Source organism: Psammomys obesus, unplaced genomic scaffold, assembly GCF_907164565.1.
Source record: "Psammomys obesus unplaced genomic scaffold, mPsaObe1.curated_primary_1811, whole genome shotgun sequence".
Taxonomy (NCBI): domain Eukaryota; kingdom Metazoa; phylum Chordata; class Mammalia; order Rodentia; family Muridae; genus Psammomys; species Psammomys obesus.
Window position 1 is genome coordinate 13,322,573 of NW_026591598.1, and position 21,566 is coordinate 13,344,138.

Genomic DNA, 21,566 nt, shown 5'->3' on the forward strand with positions numbered 1-21,566 from the left:
TTTTTGTTTCAACTGTCAGAAAGTATAATCACATTTGCTCATGGGCCCAAATACTCAGCACAGACTTCTGGTGTCCAGGACTACCTTCCTTCACACACAAGGCCAAGTCCCCTACTGGGAGTGTGCCAGACTCTCCACGCCCAAGTACACTGTCTGACTCAACTAGCCTCTGCTTCTGCTGGTGAATAGGCCTCCTCTGCTTTTCTGTTCTAAGAACACACAACACTTTTCTTTTCTAACACTCTTTGCAGCTAATTATTAAAATAAAAAAAGGAAAAATCCTGCTTCGTCGCTTATTTTCCCTGCACACCCAGTTCTACCAAGAAGGTCAAGTCATCCTGCAGTACCCAGGCGAGTGAGTAAAAGTAAGTGGCGATGTTCTTAAATTTAGAAATTTATTCTGTTCTGTTTAATCCACAAGCTTTATATAGCTTTAGTTAAAAAATAAAATAAAACAAAACAAGTGAAACCAGACACTATGTCCAAGTCCAGGCTGCCAAATGCAAGAGCTCCTCAGGGTGTGCCGATTGGAAGAGGAAGGAAAAGACAGGCATGGGAGCCACGGAGTTTCATGAGACAAATTTATCTAACTGAAGGGTCCTTCCTGGGGCTATTGAATTGCCTTTATAAAAGAGAAAGAAAAAAGGGAGAGAAGGAAACAAAACAAAACCCAAAGAGGAGGCAATCCCAGAATTCCAAATCAACTTATGAACTTGTCAGGGACAGAATCTCCAGCAGCCACGAGCAGCAGCTCCGCTCTCTCTGGAGCTGGGATCCTGACGTGTCAGCAGACTCCACAGGCATCAGGAGTGTCTGCAGCATTAAAACACTCACTCACACTTTTGTGGCTCTTCAACAGTGGTCTCATTTCTGGGCAAGCTTACAAACCCATACAAGGTTGGAAGCATAATTTACATGGGTGCTAAGATTCAAGAGAAAGGGGGAAAAAACTCCGGGGAGCGGCAGGGGCCTTTAAACGAACCACAAGAATGCCAACAATATTTAAACCCCCTTTGTTAAAAAAAAGAGATTTTTTTTTTTTTGGCTTAAAATATTTCACTCTAAATGTCAATGGAAGAATGTCACTAATACACCGTGGACACCTTTGTAATGTAAATCCATGCCCCCCTTTTTTAAAACATGGTGAACTTCAACCTAGCAATTATTACAACAAATGTTATAGTCTAAAGCTCAAACACATTTTAGCAATTTTGAAATTGAATTGAGTACAAACCAAATAAAATTTACAACATAACAAACATGTCCCCTAGGACTGTGGGGACACTTGAGCCTTCCGCATGGACCGCAGGGCTTTCTCCCGCAGGTGCCGTTCTAAGTCGTCAAGGTTGTCATCTTCAGCCTCACTTTCAGTCTCCTGAAAAACAAACCCAAACCGGGCAGATACTAAGTCTTGAGACACAGTGGGAGACTCAGTCCAGAGAATGAACCAAACTCCAACGACTGCACAATTGTGCACAGAGGAACCAACCAAGGCTGCATCAACCAGGACTTCTGAGACGGGTGCTTTGTAGCCTAGGCTTTTATAGAGCAAAGACTGGCCCTGAGCTCTCGTCTTTCTGCCTCGAAGCTCCCAAGCACACACCAACATACCAACATACTGGGGATCAAATCCAGGCCATAAGCATATTCCTCTGCTTGCTCTGCAACTATGAAGACCCGAGGTTGGCTCCCCAGGTGGCAGCACACCCACAACCCCTGCAGCTGAGGAGGCGGGCTAGCTGCGGCCCGCCAGCCTATCTAAAATAGTAAGCTCCAGGCAAGAACAGCTCACCCCAACACTAACAACTTGCGTTCATCTGATCCTAAGAAATTAACTCTGCAAAGAGTCCTGACTTTGTAAAGTACAACAAAAATTATGGGGAAAAACAAACAAACAAACAAAAAAGCCCAATGGCCTCTACATACACACTGATGAGTGATCACACACAACCCTGCTGTGATCAGTTACTTGTCCCCCATTTTTTTCTCTATTATGTGAGGGTTTTGTTACATTTAGTGTGTCTAGGGGTGTGGCTCTGTGGTAACATACATGCCCAAAGCACAGCAAAAGGCCCTGTCGCCAGGCCTGTCCCCTGAAAGTAGATTAGAAAATTTGGAAACATCCCAGCATTAAGCTTTTGGGAATCACTTTTACTCCTCTCCTTGGTCTCCAGAATCAGCAGCATTTTACAGTCTAACAGAAAGGAAGTTGCTACAAAGTAACTACTTCTCAGATGGTAGGCAGGGGGTGTGAATACCTTCCTGGGCTCTGGTGCGGCCACAGGCTCTTCAGGTGCAGAGGTGGTTGCAACAGCAGAAACAGCTGCAGGGGTTGCAGGAGCTGCAGTGGCTACAGCCACAGCCTTCTCCTTCTTGTGTTTTTTGTGCTTCTTGTGTTTCTTATCCTTTTTGTGTTTCTTGTCCTTCTTCTTCTTCTTTTTCTTTCCACCTCCTTCTTGATCAGAATTCTAAAAACCCAGAGAGAAACAGTGAGGTAATTGATCTGATTAAAATCCTGTTTTATTTCCTCAAGGAAATCTTAAACAAATCCATGGTTCACAGAAGTGCCAAGACAACTGCCACGAATGAAGGCATTCTCATAGAGGTGAGACACACTAAAGCCAAGGTCCTCCCACAAATCAGGAGCAAAGAGCCTCTGACTTACAGAGTTTCCTTACGCCAGGTTTCCAACTTCAGGACATGAGTGGGGTATCAAGAGCTGGAGTCATGCATTAACCATAAGTTACCTTCCATCTCCTGAGCATTAAATGAGGGTCAATTATAAACCTCTCACAACTTGGCTAACACATAGCAGAATTTTACACGTGGTGCCAACTCGAATCTAAAAATGACAGGACAAACTCTGAACCACACATATTTTAAGAGTGGGAATGGTCTGTTTCACTCCACTGCACAGAGATGTTCCATTTACGGGAGTTGGTCCTTTCTTTCTACCATGTGGGTCCTAGGGACTGAACTCATGTATTTCAGGCTTGAAGGTAGGTATCTGTACCCACTGAGCCATTTTATTAGGCCAGATGTTCCATTTACAACAGGGCTGTGTCTCCACAAGCCCTGAAGTTAGATCCTCATCCAAGTAAGATACCCAAACCTATCTTTGACTCTACTGAAACCACAGCCTAGTAAAACTGACTTCAGCACATTCCAAGCACACATTGGCCTAATACAAAGCCACGGTAACAATGCCAACTGGCTCATGTCCATCACTGAATATCAGCAGCAAGTTTTCATGTTTAAAACCTAAAACAGAGGATCCAACCCAAATTCAGAGTACCGTTTCTATTGAACATAAATCACTTTCATACCACAGAATCAAAGATTATATAACTGGTAGGGGGGTAGGTGGTGGCACAGGCCTTTAATACCAGCACTCAGGAGGCAGAGAAAGGTGGATGCATCTGAGTTTAAGGGCAGCCTGGTCTACAGAGGGAGTTATAAGACAGCCAGGGCTACACAGCGAAACCCTGTCTTGAAAAAAAAAAAAAAAAAAGTTATTTTAACAGTGTCACCACATAATAGAGACTGCCTCTATACTAAACTTCTGTAAATTAATTTAACTGATTCTAACTCGTAACTTAATTGTTTTTCAGACAGGGTGTGGGATTTGTTATGTAGCCCAGGTTGTCCTCGAACTAAGACACCAACCTGCCTCTTTATCAAAATGCTACCATTATAGGAGTGTGCCACAAACTAGGTTCTCAGATTTCTGATTTTTAAAATTTTATTCATTAACTGGTATTTATGCGGTAGATTCACATGACCAAGGCTGAGGCTCGTCTTCAACTCCTAATGCTGCTGCTGCTGCCCAAGTGCTAGGATTGAAAGCATGCACAGCCATCTCTAGGTGACCAAATTACAACAGATGTCTAAAACAAGGTAGGTACATACCCTGGCAGGAGACGGGCTGGGTGTTGGACTTTTAGCCTTTTTGGCTGGTAGGGCGGGTGACCAGTTTGTGGAGGGTGACTGGGACTGCGCAGGAGATGGAGGTGCTGGAGGCTTTTTAGCCGCTGGCTCGGGAGATCCAGAGACAGATGGGGAAGACGAAACCCTTCTCACAGACTGAGGTCCTGGTGAGGCAGCCCTGCGCAGAGGGAAAGCAAAGACACAGCACTAAGAACACTCACAGGTACCAACTCCAAGCTTTTGTGTTGCACAAGGCTTCTACAGGGTCATGCATGCTCCACAACACTCTACCATTTTACCAATGGTTTATCCCATAGGACACTAATGACATCAGTTCCTTAGTTTCCTAAAGCCTGCTTTCTGCCAGTCTTCAAGGCTTTTCAGGGGCTGCAGAGATGGCTCAGTGGTTATGAGCACTGGCTATTCTTCCAAGGACCAGGGTTCATTTCCCAGCAACTATACAACTCATAATTAACTACAACTGCCATCTCTGACACCTGCTTCTGGACTCTGTGACACTGCCCGGAAGAGGTATGCAGAGCACACACAGGCCAAACACCCATTTACATAAAACAATAAAGAGAAAAAAGGTTATTTCACTTTAGACTCAGATTTGGAAGCATCTTTCAAGCTAAGAACCAAGTAAAGCCCTCTGGCATTTATGCTACAGAGAGCTAGGTCCAAAGGGTAGGGGGAATGTGTGAACAATACCTATAGCTTGCTTTTTAGTGTCTCATTGTCTTTCTCTCTCTCTCTCTAAGACAGGATTTCTCTGTAGCTTTGGTTGTCCTAGACTCCCTTTGTAGACCAGGCGGGCCTTAAATTCACAGAGGTTCACCTGCCTGGCTATTGTTTTTCAAGACAGGCTTTCCCTGTGTTGCTCTGGCTCTCCTGAAACTTGCTCTGTAGGCCTTGAACTCAGGAGATCCGCCTCCCTCAGCCTCCCAGAGGTTGGATTAAAGAAAGGTGTGCTCCACCATTCGCTTACTTATTATTCTATAGCTGTTCAGTAAGAGAAGGGATTCTACATATTATATAGCTATGTATTCCCAGCAAAAAAGCATTAAGTATTTTTACTTTTTTATCTTTTTAGGCTCCGGAGTCCTGGAGACTCTTCTAATAGGCCTAGTACTTGGAGACGGGGACTGCCTTCCTTGGGGTGATGCCGATGCTCCTCTTCGAACAGGGGGGGGACTTGAGGTCTGAGGAGCCCGTGGCCGTGGTGAGGGTGAATGCCGTTTGTTTGGTTGTGGTGAGCGGGCCTCCCGGGTGGAGCGGCCTGGGGAGGATCCTTTCCTATGCTTTGAAGACAAGGAGGGCGAGCGTCTCTTGGCGACAGGAGGGCTTCTTTGTTTGGGAGGCGGGGAATGGGAGAGCCGGCGCTTTGGTGGTGGTGATGGTGAGACCCTTCGCTTGGGTGGAGGCGGGGGTGAGGCGGTTCTCCTCTTTGGAGGTGGGGAAGGCGAGTATCTCCTCTGTATGGGAGGAGAGTATCTTCTTGGAGATGGTGAGCGGCGACGTGGGGGAGGAGAAGGAGTCCTAGAAAAAACACACCATCAAGCTGAACAGAATCCAGAAACCAAATCTTTTCTTATTATCTGGATGTGTGCACACCACACATCATGCATGTTGAGGCTGGACATTGTGTGGAGCCAATTCTCTTCACCCACCTCTATGTGGACTCTGGACCTATTCAAGAGAACCCATTCGCCGTTACATGAGAACCTCACACTGTTGTAACTGTGAGCATCAGCTGTTGCCAGCTAATAATCAATTAACAATGGCCAACCGGGAAAAGTCTACTTTATTGAGTTCTATGTGACAGGCCCTGGAGAGATGGCGCGCGCGCACACACATCCCCCGCTTTGTTTTTTTTTTTCTTTGAGACTGGGTTCCTCTGGTTTAGCTCTGGCTGTCTGGAACTTGCTCTGCAGACCAGGGCTGATCTCACAGAGACTCGACTGTCTCTGCCTCCCAAGTTCCAGAATTAAAGGCCACCACCACTTGGCAAGATGGCTTAACTTGCTGCTATTCCAGAGGACCTGGCTTTGGTGCCTAGCACCCACATGGTAGCTCACAGTTCATAATTCAAGTTCAAGGGATCCAATGCCATTTTCTGGTTTTCATATACAAAGTGCACACACACCAAAAACAGTCGTATGTGATAGTGTGTTGTCTCCTTTGAATTCTCACCCTAGTTTACTGAAAAAGATTTCAACACAGACTGTTCATCTTTCTGTCTCAAAGGACCACTTCTTAGTGCAAGTTCACTGCCAGGAAAAGATATTTCTGAAAGTTCTATTTGGCTTTTCTCTCTCTCTCTCTCTTTTTTTTTTTTTTAAAGATTTTATTTATTTATTTTGAGTGTTCTATCTGTATGCACACCTGCATGCCAGAAGACAGCAGCAGAAGGTAGAGATGGTTGTGAGCCACCATGTGGTTGCTGGGAATTGAACTCAGGACCTGAGTTCAGAGCAGTCAGAGCTCTTAACTACTGAGCCATCTCTCCAGCCCCTTGGCTTTTCTCTTAAAGGTGACAAAATCCTGTTATGCCAGCTAGGAATTAACGTAATACAGCACTTAGGGAAACTGTACCATTTGTGCTTAGATCTTTCAACATAAATTCCCGCTGAGAACTGGGTTTGCAACAAGCCAATCCTCAGGCAAAGTCGTAGAGTGGAGCTCAGTAATTATTTAATAACTCTGGCTAGGCACAGTGGCTCCAATTTGTAATCCCAGTACTTGGGAGGTATCTGAGACAGGCCCAAATCCAAGATCAATCTAGTTCACATACAAAGATCGTATTAAACAAGAACAATACTCCCCTCCAAAAAAGGACACACAGACTCGTTTTCTATTTCTCTCATACACATGAAATAAATGTTCTTTTAAGACAGAGTCTAGCTATGTATGTATGCATGTCAGTTGTATACAAGAACTCACGATATTAATTCAGGCTGGCTTCAAACTAGTGTTGATCTTTCTGATTCTACCACTTAAGAGCTGGGGTTATGGGTGTGTGCTGATACACATAGCACGTGACTAACATTGTCCTGCGAGTTCGGACCTCTCCATTCATGGAGTACCCTTTGACTTGGCACCGCTAGCACTTGTAGTAAGTCATAACTGGTTGGAGTATTACCAAAGCATCCAAAATGCACGAGGTCAGTTAACTGCCAGTGCGCACAATTTGATGGGTGTCAGCGCACTCCCCTGGCTGCCATTCCAAACTCCTCTAGCTCAGGCACCCATCTGTTTACTTTTCCCGTTTGTCGAGTGGGGTTTGCTGCTCTATGATGCAGGCTGACCTCCCAACTCAAGTCTCCTGCCTCAGCCTTTCAAGAGTTGAGCATAAGTAATACACTCCTACTATTCCCCCACACACACCCCATTTTTCAAGACAGAGTTTCTTTGTGGAGCCCTGGCTCTCCTGGAACTCACCCTGTAGACCAGGCTGGCCTTGAACTCAAAGACTCCCCTGCCTCTGCCTCCCTAGCGCTGGGATTAAACACAGGTGTCACCAACGCCCAGTCCTGTTTTCTTTTTCTATAGAGCCCCATGTCCTATAAGTGAGCTCACATTTAATGCGAGCTTTTACGATTAGAGATAAAATGTCTCCACACAGCGCAACTCTCATGATAAAGACCCAGATCTGCCACCAGGCTACTGGACACGGTACCTTCGTCGTGGCGGGGGGGTAGGAGATCTGCGCCGCCGAGGAGGAGGTGGGGGAGGAGGAGGTGGAGCTGGAGAAGGAGATCGTCGCCTTCTGGCAGGTGGTGGGGACGGACTTCTCCTCCTTCTCCCACTAAAGCAAGGAATCGCAGTTATTCTCAGTCAATGCCATTTATAATCAAGTCCCCAGAAAGCATACTTTCAGTGGTTAACCCAGGGCAGAGATGTTACTTTATGTTTCGCTTTTGGTATGGGTAAAACAAAGCTTTGTGGAGTTAGCTCCAGAAAAAAACATGTATATTGTTATGACATAAACAACCCACAAGAGAAAGAGAAACAATTCAAAAGACTGTCACCAGAACAGTTATTTTTAGTTAAAATACACATGACAATCAGTTGGGAAACTTATCTGTCAATCTTTATGAAAAATATCTTGGATATTAACAGACACCAATGGCTTACGGCCCAAATTTAGAAGCTACTGCTCCGAGCTCCCCTTCTCTGCACTGCTGTGGAACACAGTGACTGCACACACAAGGTATGTACTCTCTGTGATCTTACCCCTGAGAGAGGACGGGGTGTCACGCCTACCAACACTTTAAAGACAAACCATGAAGCTGCCTCAGAGCTGCTCTGGAAGTGAAGGAGTTAAAAATACACTCAGGAACCAAACACACCCCAATTCTGAGTTCTGTAATAGACCTAAACAACAGAAGCCACACACTAAGTACCATACCCTAACCAGCTAGAAGCAACCTCACACAAAACTTACTTAAATGTAGGCTAAGCCACTTTGTCACCTTGAGGTAAACTGACACACAGTAAGAAAGAGGTCCTTGCCCACCCAGGACTGACAACATGAACCCTGCTCAGTTTCTAAAATTTACCAGGCCCCAGCTCCTATAGGAGACACAGAAAAGCCAGAAATTCACCACCAGCCAACCAGATTTGAGTTAGGTTTGCTGGCAAGCTATGATTAGCACTTCATCTTAACACTCTACACAAACACTCAAAATCATGCTTGATTTTACCCTCCCTAAAATAGGATACTCAAGTGGGCAGTGGTGGACACACCTTTAATGCCAACACTCAGGAGGCAGTGGCAAGCTGGTCTCTGAGGACAGCCAGGGCAACACAGAGAAACCTTGTCTCAAAACAAAAAGGAAAAATATGATACTGAACCATAACTCAAAATAATCTTATTTTCTGTCAGACATCAGGAGACAGAGGTAGGCAGACCTCTGTGAGTTTAGGGCCACATTCAAAAACCCTACTGAAACAAAGCTTTCTGATACAGGATCTCACTTTGCAGGCCGGCCGGCCTCTGTCTTCTGAGTGTGCTATCACGTCCCTAACAGCATTAAACTTGAAGCTACTAATATAACTAATATAACTCCAAAGGGCGGGGTGGGGAATCAGCCGTTTTTGTTTTTTTGAGAGAGTATCGCCCCACACAGCCCTGGCTGTCCTGGAACCATTGCCAAGACTGAAGGCACGAGCCACCACACCTAGCTAAAAACATCAATTTTGTTCTGTTCTTGATTTGTTTTATCACCCGAGACAGGGTTTCTCTGTGGAGTCCTGGCTTTCCTGGAGAGCTGGGATTACAGCCATGCACCACAGCTCCGGGTGGAGCATTAATTTTGATTTCACTGTTTTAAGGAGTCTTTCCAGAACAATACAGTTCTACAATGGGGAAAAGAGAAAAATCACAACACTAACAGTTCTGGCGAAAGCAATTTTTGATTTTTTAGTTTAGCAAATTCACAGGAGCCACATGTCACTGCAGTTGGGAGAAAATACACTGTACCCAATCTACCAATTTTGATTTTGTCATTATCATGAGAAAGTCTCCTCTCAGCAAAAATACCCAACTCTGTTCCATTACTGCTTTCCAAATGTCTTTCCCAAAAGAGCATAAAATGGGAGAAGGGAAAAGCAGGAAGAACTTCTCCATGTCTGCAGTTTGCAGACAGATGATTCCCAACCTGTGCTACAAAGGGAAGGGTGTCACAAAGGGTACCACAGTGGTACCCACAAAAAACTTGGAGTAGACGCTTCTCACTGTGTTTTCTCATTTGTGAGACAGGCCTGAGCTAATAAAAGGTTTTGTTCTTAGTGTTTTGAGACAGGGTTTCTCTGTGTAGCCCTGGCTGTCCTGGAACTCGCTCTGTAGACCATGCTGCCTGCCTCTGCCAACATTCACAACCTACTAAAAAATTTTTATACTGGATCTAGATCTAAAATTTTATGTTTTCATGGTCACATAAACACATGATCAAAACAAAAAAATCAGCAAATGGGAGTAGCAGGAGAAAGCCAGGATTGGTAAGATGAGCTCAGTAGATAAAGGCACTTGCCACCAAGCCTGAAGAACAGAGTGAGTTCAATTCCCAGGACCCACATGGTGAACGGAGAGAACCAATTGCTCCAAGTATCCTCTGACCTCCACCAGGTGCACTGTAGCACGTGTGCCCACACATATACACGACAAATAAAAATACAATCAAGACTAAGAATAAAAACCTTCCAAGATACAGAGGCAACCTTTACATTACCTTCTGCCATTTAAATTTTTCTGTTTTCTTACTTTCTCTAAAAGTCACCCTAATACAAAGTCACTTCCTACAGAGTCTAAGAAATGAGAATTACCAGCTTAGAAAAGGATCTAAAATCAACACCTCAGACACAGCTCTTCCAATCATTCATCTGCCACAAGAAAAACACGAAAAATACACACCAAAGCAACTTAGGACTTTCTCCACTGACACAATGCATCTGTAAAATGGGGACAGCCATCTGAACAGAAAATTAAGTAAACTTGGTATGTAACCCTAATTTACAAAAATAGTATCTAACCAACCTTTTAGTCACTGGCGATTGCCATCGTTTTCCCATCTGCATCCTGAGAGCAGTGGAGAAAAACAAATGTCAAGAAATCCATTCATGCAAGTTAAATCTTTCTTGTGGAAGCATTTTTTAAAGCTTCAAAATGTCTGGAATTAATGCTGCGATTTAATTGCTTTTTCTATTCATGCAAAAATAAGGCAATCACTTGGAAACTTGTCTAGTTTGGTTAAGAACTACCAACAGCAAGAAAAAAAGCTAACCAAAAGCCCAAACCCAACCTTCACCTCTAAGTACTGACAGGAAGAATCTGCCCAACTCTAAAATAAGTTTGCAGCCCACCCTACAAGTTACAGTTCCGACCCAACCACAGATCAGTCAAAACCATTAATGAAGGTCATTACCGAGGGGAAGTCTCTTTTTGGCGCTTTCGAGGTGATGGAGATGCACTCCGAGAAGGAGAATGTCTCCGCCGCCTGCCTACCTCACCGTTCTTCACATGGGATCTCTTGGGCCGCTCATCTTCTGAGGTGGAAGAGGAGCCAGAGTCTGTAATCACAGAGCAAAGAACAACCACAAAATATCACACTCACACACGCACTCACGCACGCATTCATTCACTCACTCACTCACTCACTCACTACCCTGCCCCTCGGCCCACGGCATGCTCAAGGTCCTAGGCTCTAACCACAGCACTAGGGAAAATGTTAGACTCAGCATTTACCTAGTACGGCATGAGGTCATGGGTTCAAGTCTTAGTACTGTGAGGACAATCATAGTGTCTGTCAACAGGCCACACCCAGCAGAACATGGGCCAACACAAGACTAGCGTATGTCAAGAGTACAGAGGCCTGTATGATCTCTTAGGAAGTCTCAGGACTTCCGATCAAGCTTACTGGTGCATGTTGTAGCTGATGACAAGGGAGGCAGAGACAGAAGAACCTCAAGTTTAACACCAGCCTCAGCAACACAGCAAGTAAGCTAAAAGTCAGCCTGTGTGCATGAGACTGCCTCAGACAGAACAAAAATCTACTGAATGTCTTCCCAATTAAACAAGTAAGGCTTCAAAAGGGCTGACGTGCAATTCAGTGGTAGTACACACACCTAGCACGAGCAGGCCCTGGGTTACAACCCAGCAGCAGAAGAAAAACCTCAATAAGTCACTTGAAATAGAAAATATAAGCATAGCAACTTGAGGGGGGCTATGGCTGTTAGCAGAGTGCTCCCAGCACCCACATGGTGGCTCATGCCTGTGACTCCAGATCCCAATGGATCCAATGGCCTCTTCTGGCCTCCTCCGGGACCCATCCCCAGTACTGCATCAACTGGGTGCAGTGGTGCAAAGCCGTAATTTCAACACTGAGGAGGTGGAGTAAAAAGACCAGTCATCTGGACAAGTTCAAGGCAAGCCTGGACTACATGAGACCCTGCCTCAAAACCAAACCAAACCAAACCAAACCCACACAAAACTAGAGCAATGCAAGAAGAGAACATCTGGCTTAAATATTAGGCTTCTGTTCCCTCTCTTTTTAATCTAACAACTAGAATTATCTGAAAAGTTCATTAGCCTATTATTACAAACAAAAAACCTACAAGCAGCCTTAATGCCCACCAAAAGGCAACTGACCAAAAACCAAAGCAAACAAAACCACCTCCAAACAAACGGTAGTATATTCACAAGCCGGGCAGGGTGGCATACACCTTTAATCTTAGCACTCAACAGGAAGAAACAGTTAGTTCAAGACCCAGTTCAAGGTCAATTGGGTCCACATAGTTAATTCCAGGTAAGCCTTGGCTACATAGTGAGACCTGTCTTAAAAAAAAAAAAAAAAAAAAAAAAAAAAAAAAAAAAGCCACTAGCAAAAACTAGTGGAATGTTCTAAACCACAGACCCCTACATATATAAAACAAAATCTCAGAAAACCTTAAAGGGGCAGACTAGAATGTTAGGGAATAAATTAGTTTTCCAATTTTATTTTGTTTTACTATCATACTCTAGGTCAATTACCTTTTGTTTTGTTTGTTTTTTGAGACAGGGTTTCTCTATATGGCCTTGGCTGTCCTGGAACTCACTCTGTAGACCAGGCTAGCCTCCAAATCAGAGAGCCACCTGCCTTCTTCTGAGCGCTGGGATTAAAGTCACGTGCCATCACCATCCAGGCAATTTCCTTATTTTTAATAATGCTGGGAATAAGGCCTACGGCTTTGCACACAGAAAGCTGTACAATACCATAGAGTCAGGTTCCTAGCCAGATTACTTTAACAACCTAGAAATTTTTAAGGGCTTAAAAAAGAATGATACAGGCCAACTGATACAAAGAACTAAGATGGGCCAAACACATCCTCCAAAGACATGCATATTCAGAAGCAGAGTCTTTGGACTGCAGAGATGCTCTGCAGTTAAGAGAGATGACTGCTCTTCCAGAGGTCCAGTTTAATTCCCAGCACCCACATGGTAACTCATAATGTCTATAACTTCAGATCCCAATGGATATGATGCCCTCCTCTGGCCTCCTTGGGGGCCACCAGACAAACACATAGGTAAAACAAGCAACAACCAAAAAAAAAAGTGGTGGTAATGGGGGCAGGGTCTCACGAACTCAACATGTAGCCAATAACTCAACTTCTGACCTCCTGCTTCCTCTTCCCAAATGCTAATGTCACAGGCTTCTCTGGGGCTCTCACTGTGCAGCCCTCCCTGGCCTCACACACCACAGGAACTCTCCTGCCTCCGCCTAACTCCCGAGTGGTGGGGTTACAACAGTGTGGAGGTGGAAAGCACTCTCTTGTCCATACCAGATGAAGACTGCTGGTTCTGCCGTCTGTACTGTCGCCTCTGTTGCACAGAGTCAGCTGCAGCCATCTTGCTGCCTTTGTCCTCTTCTGAAAGATGGAGGTGTTTAGAGAGTGTTCCTTTAGTTACACTCGGGTAATGAGACAACCCAACATGAAACAGGCACTCAAACCTCTACCTACTACTGTGTATTAACCTAGTCACTACCAGTCATGCTGGGAGAGCATGGTCTCTGCCAACATTTCACTAGCTGTCAAAACCCAGAATTATGCCCAAATACAGAAGAACAAGAGGTTTAGGTGTGTGAAATAATCCAATAGAGCACACTTAAATGCTGGAACTGGGAATCTCAAGTTGTCTGTGTGATGTCACTTCCAGCTCTTCACTGCAGTGCCCTGTACAATCAATCTCCAACTCCAGGAAAAAAATCAAATACAGAAAGAAAAAACCGACCTCTAGAAAATCATGACAACTTACCAGATTCAGACAACTCTACTTTCCGAGGCTTGGGTGCTGGTGAAGGTGACTCTCTTTTCTCAGTACCTTTATGTTTTGTCACTAAAAACAAGTGAAGAAAACAACCTTCATACACAATAAAAAGAACCATGTTTTAATAATACAAAATCGGTCTGACTAGGCACATGAAAAACGTTACCTAATATTTAAACATGGAAAACTTCAAAAACTTGTTCAGCAGGGCTAGCAAGAACCTTGACTTGATTCCTCAAAGCCCATGAGATAAAACAGCTCGACACAGCATAATGCACCTGTAACCCCAGTACTCCTACAGCATGGTGGGAGGTGAAGATGAAACAATGGCCAGGAAGTCTGTTTGTGGGCCAGCACAGTAGAAGAGGAGAACCAACGTGTACAAAGATCCTTAGATGTTGCCCTCTAGGGATTGGAGGCCTGGCTCAGTGGTCGAGCTTGAACCCTGCTTTTGTAGGAGAGGAGCTGGGTTCCCACATTGGTGGCTCACAAACACCTGTGATCCTATTCCAAGGACTCTCATGCCTCTGGCCTACAAGAGCACTTGACCCAACTCCCACTTACACATAAATTTGTTTTTGCCCTGACTTATACACGTCTACCGGATATGCATGCTTGCACACAGGCACAAATTATGTATAATTTAATAAAATAGTAGTAATTTAAAAAACCTTGAGCAACCAGTTTCAAATCTTGAGCTTTTCCCAAGACAACCAACAGGAGAACCTAGCCAGTGTCATTAAGTGGAGCAAATAGAGCTGGGATGTTGCTCAGCAGCAGAACACTTGTTTGGCAAGACACCTTTGGTAGGATACCAGCCACCAGAAGAAAACAAAGATAGATGAGGGGATTCCTTGCTCCTAGCCCCTCCCACTGCCAGTCTTCTCAATTTTCCTTAGAGAACTTACACTTGCTCAGCTTTTTAAAATAAAATTCACATAGGGAAAGGTAAGTGGTCTGGAAAAGAATGACTACCTAACCAATAGGCCAAAAGCTTCTTATGCTCCATATATTCTTCACCATACAAAGGAGGTTATAATAACTTTAAATACTAAGGCTGAGGTGGGATTAAGAGGGGATAATGGAGGGGGCTATAGCTGGGAGACAAAGTGAATAAAATGTAATCAATAAAAAAATAATTTAAAAATATAGTAAGGCTGAATGAAGGGCTCTTTCCAAAGGATGAGAAAAAGGAAAGGGGGTTGGTGCTGTACCTCAAGAGTGCTTGCCTAGTGAGACCCTGGGTTTAAGCTCCCATGGGAGAGAAAGGAGAAAGGAAAAGTTTTCTAAGCTAGGACCACTCTGGTGCGAACAGGGAGCCACCCAATGACCTCACATTAACTGGACAATTACGGCACTCCTTTTGAAAACTTCCCGTGTCTTATATACCAAGGGTTTTGCTTTGAGACAGGCCTCACTCTGTAGTGCTGGCAGGCCTCAAGTTCACAGCAATCCTTTTCAGATTCCAGAGACCTGAGACGATAGACATGAGGCACCACACCCAAAAACGTATACTGTTAATCTTTTTTTTTTTTTTTCTAGTTTTTTTGAGACAGGCTTCACTGTGGAGCCTTGGCTGTCCTGGACTCGTTTTGCAGACCAGGCTGGCCTTGAATTCACAGAGATCTGCCTTCCTAAAGAGTGTTGGGATTATAGGTGTGCACCACAACACTCAGCTCAAAAATGTATACTGTAGCTAAAATAAAATTCTATTCACTCTTATGGCCCATTTTTTTGTTTGTTTGTTTTCAAGACAGGGTTTCTCTGTGTAGCCTTGGCTATCCTGGACTTGCTTTGCAGACCAGGCTGCTCTCATTCAGAGAGCCTCCTCCCTCTGCCTCCCAAGTGTCCCATTTTTACAAGAGTTCTTCTGAGGCTTGAAATAAAATGACATTGCCACAGTCAGAAACACAGAGACAGCTGAACAAACTGAGAATAGGAACCCAAGATTCTGTGTTTAGGGCACTGATCTCAACAACCATTTTCTCTTTCCTTAGAACCATCCATGGGGCTGGACAGATGGTACAGCCATTGTTAAGAGCACTTGCTACTTTTGCAGAGGACCTGGGTTTGGTTCCTAGTACCCACACAACAGCTTTAACTCTACTTCCAGGGGATCTGAAGTCTTCTGAGTTGTGGACACCAGAAACACATGGGGTGCTCGCGCTTTGACATGCAGGCAAACCCCCATGAATGTAAAAGAAATCTTTTGTTTGTTTTTCCAGGGATTTTTCAAGTAGCCCTGGCTGTCCTCAAATTCACAGAGATACTTCTGCTTTCCTACCTAGTGCTGTAAAGGTGTACACTACCACTGGCCAGCAAAATAAATCTTAAACACAATCAAAACCAAGTATATAAAAATAGAATCATTACTTTTACCATGAATCAACTACAAAAGCCATTTGCAAAGGCCCTTCTAAGAAACAAACCCACAAGGCCATCCCTTGGGAGTTTTTTTTTACCTGTTTTATATGGTAATGAATTGATAGGATATCTGATCAGAATACAGTTATATCTTAATATTCTGAGTTCTATTATAGACTACAGGGTAGTAGATATGAGACCTGGTAGTCTAATACTTCAACCTCATCCTCATAGAGGAAATTACTATATTGTAATCTTACACACAGTAAGCAAGCCCTGTATCCTTGAGCTATATTCTTGGGAGTTAACTACCAACCAACATTATTTGGCTAAACCACTGAACTGGGCGTAGTGATGCTCAGTGGTCAACAGCACAGTTTGGTGTGCAGCACATGAGTGCTCACAGCCAACTGTAACTCTAGCTCCAGAGCTGATGTCTCTTCTGGCCCATAGACACCTGTATTGTTGTGTATATGCCCTACCACAGACCATACATATTTTTAAAAACCCCAACATATAGGAGGCCGAGACAGGATTGCCAGCCTACATTAAAGACCCCATTCCCAAAACTTTATTATAAAACCAAAATCAAAACCAAACCAAACCAAACAAACAAAAAGGCGGCATAGCCTTTAATCCCATCAGAGGCAGGCAGATCTCTGTGAGTTTAAGGCTAGCCTGGTCTACAAAGTGAGGAAGGTGCTAGTTCTTATGAGTTTGAGGCCAGCCTGGTCTATGAGTCCAGGACAGCTAGGGCTATTACATGTAGAAATCATGTCTCAAAAAAACAAAAAGCAGGGCTGGACAGATGGCAAAGTGGTTAAGAGCACTGTCTGCTCTTCCAAAAGACCTGAGTTCAACTCCCAGCACCCACATGGCTGCTTGCAAATGTCTATAACTCTAGTTCCAGATGGTCTGACACCCCTACATCAATACACATAAAATAAAATTAATTATATTTTAAAACAACAACAAAACAAAAGGCAACCCCCCACGTCAAAATTACTATCTCAGAGATCAAAATTTAAAACCAGTAGGTAGCTTGACTGGTTGTAAGAAGGCATTTACCTAAGAAACATAAAACAATGTGGTGATTATTCCTATAAGACAGTTGGTGTATATGTCTGCTGAATAAATAACTAAACTGTAATACTGCTTTTATATCTCTTGAGACAAAGTCACAGTACTGCCTGACCTCAAACTGGCTATGTAATACTAGAATTATAGTACATTAACGGCAGGTAGTGGTGGAAGCATGCCTTTAATCCCAGAACACTTGGGAAGCAGAGGCAGAGGCAGGTCTATTTCTGAGCTCAGGCCAGACTGGATTACAGAGTGAGTTCCAGGAACTGCCACACAGAGAAACCCTGACTCGGGGGTGTGGTACCCCATCACATCTATCCAACATTACATATTTTGTTAAACTGTGAATAAACACATGGGAGAGTTCATCCTGACTTAACGTCTCATTAAAAGCTTAACTAAAATAGCCTTTCATAGTATTAATAGCATTTACTTTATCCTACTCTTGAGTTAAAGCATTATTACAAGTCTTTCCAGTTTCTGTATTTTTCTAAATGAGATTTTTTTTCCTTTTATTTACTATGCTATGTTAACAGTGTTTCAAGAATTTGCTGGGTGTGGTAACACACGCCTTCAGTCTCAGCAAAAGCAGGCAGATAGATCTCTATGAGTTTAAGTTAGCCTGGACTACAAAGAGTCCAGGACTGACAAAAACCCTGTCTCAAAAAACAAAACAAAAAAAGAATTCAAGGGGCAAATCATTCTAGCATAAAGTCAGAAATCCAAGAGAACAACTCTGAAGCCAAAATTTTAAAGGGTTCCAACAGTCCTGTTAATTATTAATCTTAGATTGCTTAAAAGATAACTTGTAAAGTTAAGATACTGAAACCAGGAATAGTAAAATAATAAGTATCCACAGAGCATAAATTTATAGTTTAGCTGATTTACAAGGTACAAACAGGCTGTGCCAGGACACTTGACTAAGGAACACATTCATGCAGTACCCAGGTCATGACTGTTTCAAAGTTCCTGCAAACATCCTCAGATGGGACTGTAAACTGCACTCTAAATCCCCCCACTTTTCTTTCCTTACTCTCATTTCACCAGCCCATTATCAACAACAGGTCCTAAGATCCCCAATAAACAGCTGCTCTACAAAACAGGAACAGGAGCTGTTACATTACAGCAGTACCATACTCCTACACATCCAGAGACCCCAACGTGGGTATTTCTGAAATTACAGTACCTAGTAGAAAAAGGCAAAGGACTTCATTCTACCCTTCAACTACCTCCCTAGTCATCAGGCATCTGGAGGTAGCAATTTGACAATTCTCACAGAATGCTTAACTTCTTTTCCTAACTAGTTGACCTTGGCTAAGTCACTTAACCCAAGAACCTGACAAAAGGTCTTTTCTAGCTCTCAAATTCTAATACAAGGGTCACTTCCACAACCAATCTTGGGCTTCCATGGATATAAAAAAGACTAAGCTGCACACTGTGTCTGCCCTAAGGAAGCTTGACCCCCTCGAGACAGAACACAAACTAGTCTCTGTTCCCCACACGAGCGTCTCCTGAATGCAACTATTTCACACACGTACAAGACATGCGTCAAAACTAGAGCCTGGCACCTGTGCAGCTCATGAAAAGGTAACTAATGAAACAACAGCCCTATTTTAACAGTTAACTCATTCCATTCAGGGAGTTTAAAATAATTCTGTATACTCTAAATTAAAAAAAAAAAAACAAACACAAAACAAAACAAAAAAACATGCATTTTCCCAAAATAAGTGGGAACACTTACTCCCCAGAGAGCTTTCTAGATCTAAACACAAGAAATATTCACGAGTATAAAGTCAAAGGAAAAGACAACTAAGCTAGAGCAGCGAACATTAGATTAAGACACGGTGATGGACTCAGAGAGGCTCGTTTTTGTGTCAAGTAACACAATGCTACAAACAAAAGCTGTCTGAAATAACCGCGTCTTACTTCATTACTGAATGAACTTGATGTTAAAATTAAAAACTGATTTGCACTTTGACCTTTTTGGTTTGCAATTCTTAGCGCGTCCTCTGCCCACTGAGCACTCCCAGTGCTAACAAAGGCACAGGTAGGCTAGGCCTCATGGTGCGCCCTTGGGCAGTCAATGGGCTCAAAATTCAGAATGCCACTCTCGAAAGTCCCAATTGTTACAGCAGCTTTCCCAATCCTCTCACCCCCTCCACTCACCTTTCAGGCTACTCCTGTTATCTCCATCTCCAGTCCTAGCACCAAAGTCACCATTCGAATGGACCCTATCTTTTTTCTCCACATGTGTTTAGTAAACAAACTCCAGTAAAACACAGGCTGACAAGAATTCTACTTCCTGGCACAATCACAGGCTATCAAGTCCTCAGAAACTAATCTATTGTCCAGAGTAAGAACAACATCCAAGAACCCTGCCTGCCTAAATCCATCCACCCATTAATCAATAAAACAAATCAGCCTTTAAGAACACCATGTTCTTCCTCTGGGAGCATAAATGTGACCAAAAAGAATAACAGAACACATAGTCCTCAAATAAGGTATCAAACAAAAAGCCTTTCTTAAGAAGTGGCGGAGGGAGGGTGAAATATTTAACTGTCTCAGAGTGATAGAATGAACCTTGCATTAAGAACATAAAACTTCAATCTGTTATTCCAACTCATACAGCCTTGAGCTAATGATCTGGGCCACCTGCCCGCACAGAGGGCACTGAGAAAACAAACCACCTTGACATATAATCCCACTCCAGCAAAGTCCTGAGAACAGAAAGCAGAAAAGCCAAAGAAAGCCAATTCACAGTTTCACATAGAATGTACTGCTCAGCTGCTTCTGAAGTTAGGTGGGGACAACTGGGATGACCTGGATGCCAAAGAGAACAAAATGCTTTTGTGTTTGTACCTTTACCCGAAGTTCTTCCCGGAGACACAGAAACACGACTTTTCCTTGTACGGTTTGACTGCTGAGGAGTTGGGGAATGGCGAGTTTTGGGTGGTGGAGTTGCTGGAGATGACGGCCGGTGCCTTCGCCTTGGAGGACTTGCTGAAGGCGATAACCTACGTGTTTTCCGAGGGGGGCTGGATGTCCTCTTGGGAGGCTTCTTTGGTGGCGACCGGGAACGAGATGAAGAGGATGAAGAGCTACTTCCAGACAGGGATGCGGAAGAACGCCTCCTTCTGCGGGATAAAGCATTCACTTCACTACCTGCATCCCTAAGAAGAATGACGTTACAGTATGTACAATATGCACAGAAATACAGCTATTTTCTTATCCAACTTTTGAGTTTATGTAGCTAAGTACATAAATTACTTCAAAAAGATTGGAAACAAAACCATAACCTAGGACAGGAAACAGCTATTTCTGAGATTAAATACACATAACTCATTCTGATTGTGTTTGAGCTGTGAAGGCTATAATCCAGTAACCAAGCAGCCTGCTGAAGAGTGATATTGGCGTTATGGAGTTTGCAGAACTTTGGAGGTGAGAGTATTGCTCATTCAGAGTGATGTCAAGCAACTTTTTTAAGTTTCACTAAATATGTGCAAGATTTAAAATTCATTTAGCTACATAAACTTAGAAGTGGGGCCTCTTGAATTCTGCGGCAAAATCTGTGGTTAAGTTCTGTTGCAATTACGTGTACCTGCAGAATTCACCTTTGGCAGATGATTTCCTGAGAACCTGAAAAAAAGAAACCCTACCTTAAGTGTGAGATTAAAAACTAGCCGAAAGGGAATCTTACACAATCTGCAAAATACCGTGAATTTAGTGTACACTACTGTGACATGTTTGCCAAACTCCAATGTAGGAAACTGCTGTCTCCCTCAGAGTGTACTAAGAGCACTGGCATTACTTCTCTCTGAAGGATCAATCTGAAAAGTGTGGTGCCTCGGATCACCACACAGAACATCTGTCCTGTCCACCAGCTGCAACAGCAATTCTACATGTTTAAATATAGATCCCTCATTAACATGCCCAAAGAACAGTATATCTGTTGTTGCTGTTATTAAAGTATGGGTCCTACCTGCAAAGAAAAAACTTCAAGGAGCTTACTGGGTAATTTCCCATTTTCTAGTTTGTGTAGTTGTCTATAAAGAACATTAACTCAACTTTTCCAGTGCTAGGAGTATACTTCAGAGGTGGAGCACATGCTCAGCTGGAGTGAGGCCCTGCTTAAACCAGCAGCAACAGAAGAAAACAGACATAAAAGTTCTATCCAAAGCAGACTTGAAAAACACGCCTGGATAACATATCAATAAAGCAGAAAAACTCTTGTACACCAGGCCTCTACTTTGGGTAAAGTTAGGTACAATCTTATTGTTATAACATATCCAAGATTAAAGTTTTATCTTATGCCCATTTTAGAATGGTAAAGCAATTTAAACATTTCCAAATTATTTAAAACAAGTTAGTACTAGCCAGGCATGGTGGT

General features: G+C 43.4%; 1 protein-coding gene across 11 annotated transcripts in view; it reads right to left on the reverse strand.

Annotated features, from left to right (window-relative positions):
• Nucleotides 1-376: 376 nt before the first annotated feature.
• Srrm1 (serine and arginine repetitive matrix 1) overlaps nt 377-21,566 on the reverse strand; it is a 34,053-nt gene continuing 12,863 nt past the window's right edge. For 4 of the 11 annotated variants that reach the window (XM_055610778.1, XM_055610771.1, XM_055610779.1 and 1 more), the window contains 10 exons: nt 20,039-20,349; nt 13,721-13,801; nt 13,246-13,332; nt 10,854-10,998; nt 10,466-10,507; nt 7,607-7,735; nt 5,005-5,466; nt 3,910-4,105; nt 2,259-2,468; nt 377-1,375 (listed from right to left, as the gene is read on the reverse strand). In XM_055610778.1, the coding sequence (XP_055466753.1) occupies nt 1,268-1,375; nt 2,259-2,468; nt 3,910-4,105; nt 5,005-5,466; nt 7,607-7,735; nt 10,466-10,507; nt 10,854-10,998; nt 13,246-13,332; nt 13,721-13,801; nt 20,039-20,349 (1,771 nt within the window). In that variant the 3' untranslated portion in view covers nt 377-1,267. The remainder of the gene's footprint in view (nt 1,376-2,258; nt 2,469-3,909; nt 4,106-5,004; nt 5,467-7,606; nt 7,736-10,465; nt 10,508-10,853; nt 10,999-13,245; nt 13,333-13,720; nt 13,802-20,038; nt 20,350-21,566) is intronic. The other 7 variants (XM_055610780.1, XM_055610773.1, XM_055610781.1 and 4 more) reach the window with 5 other exon arrangements.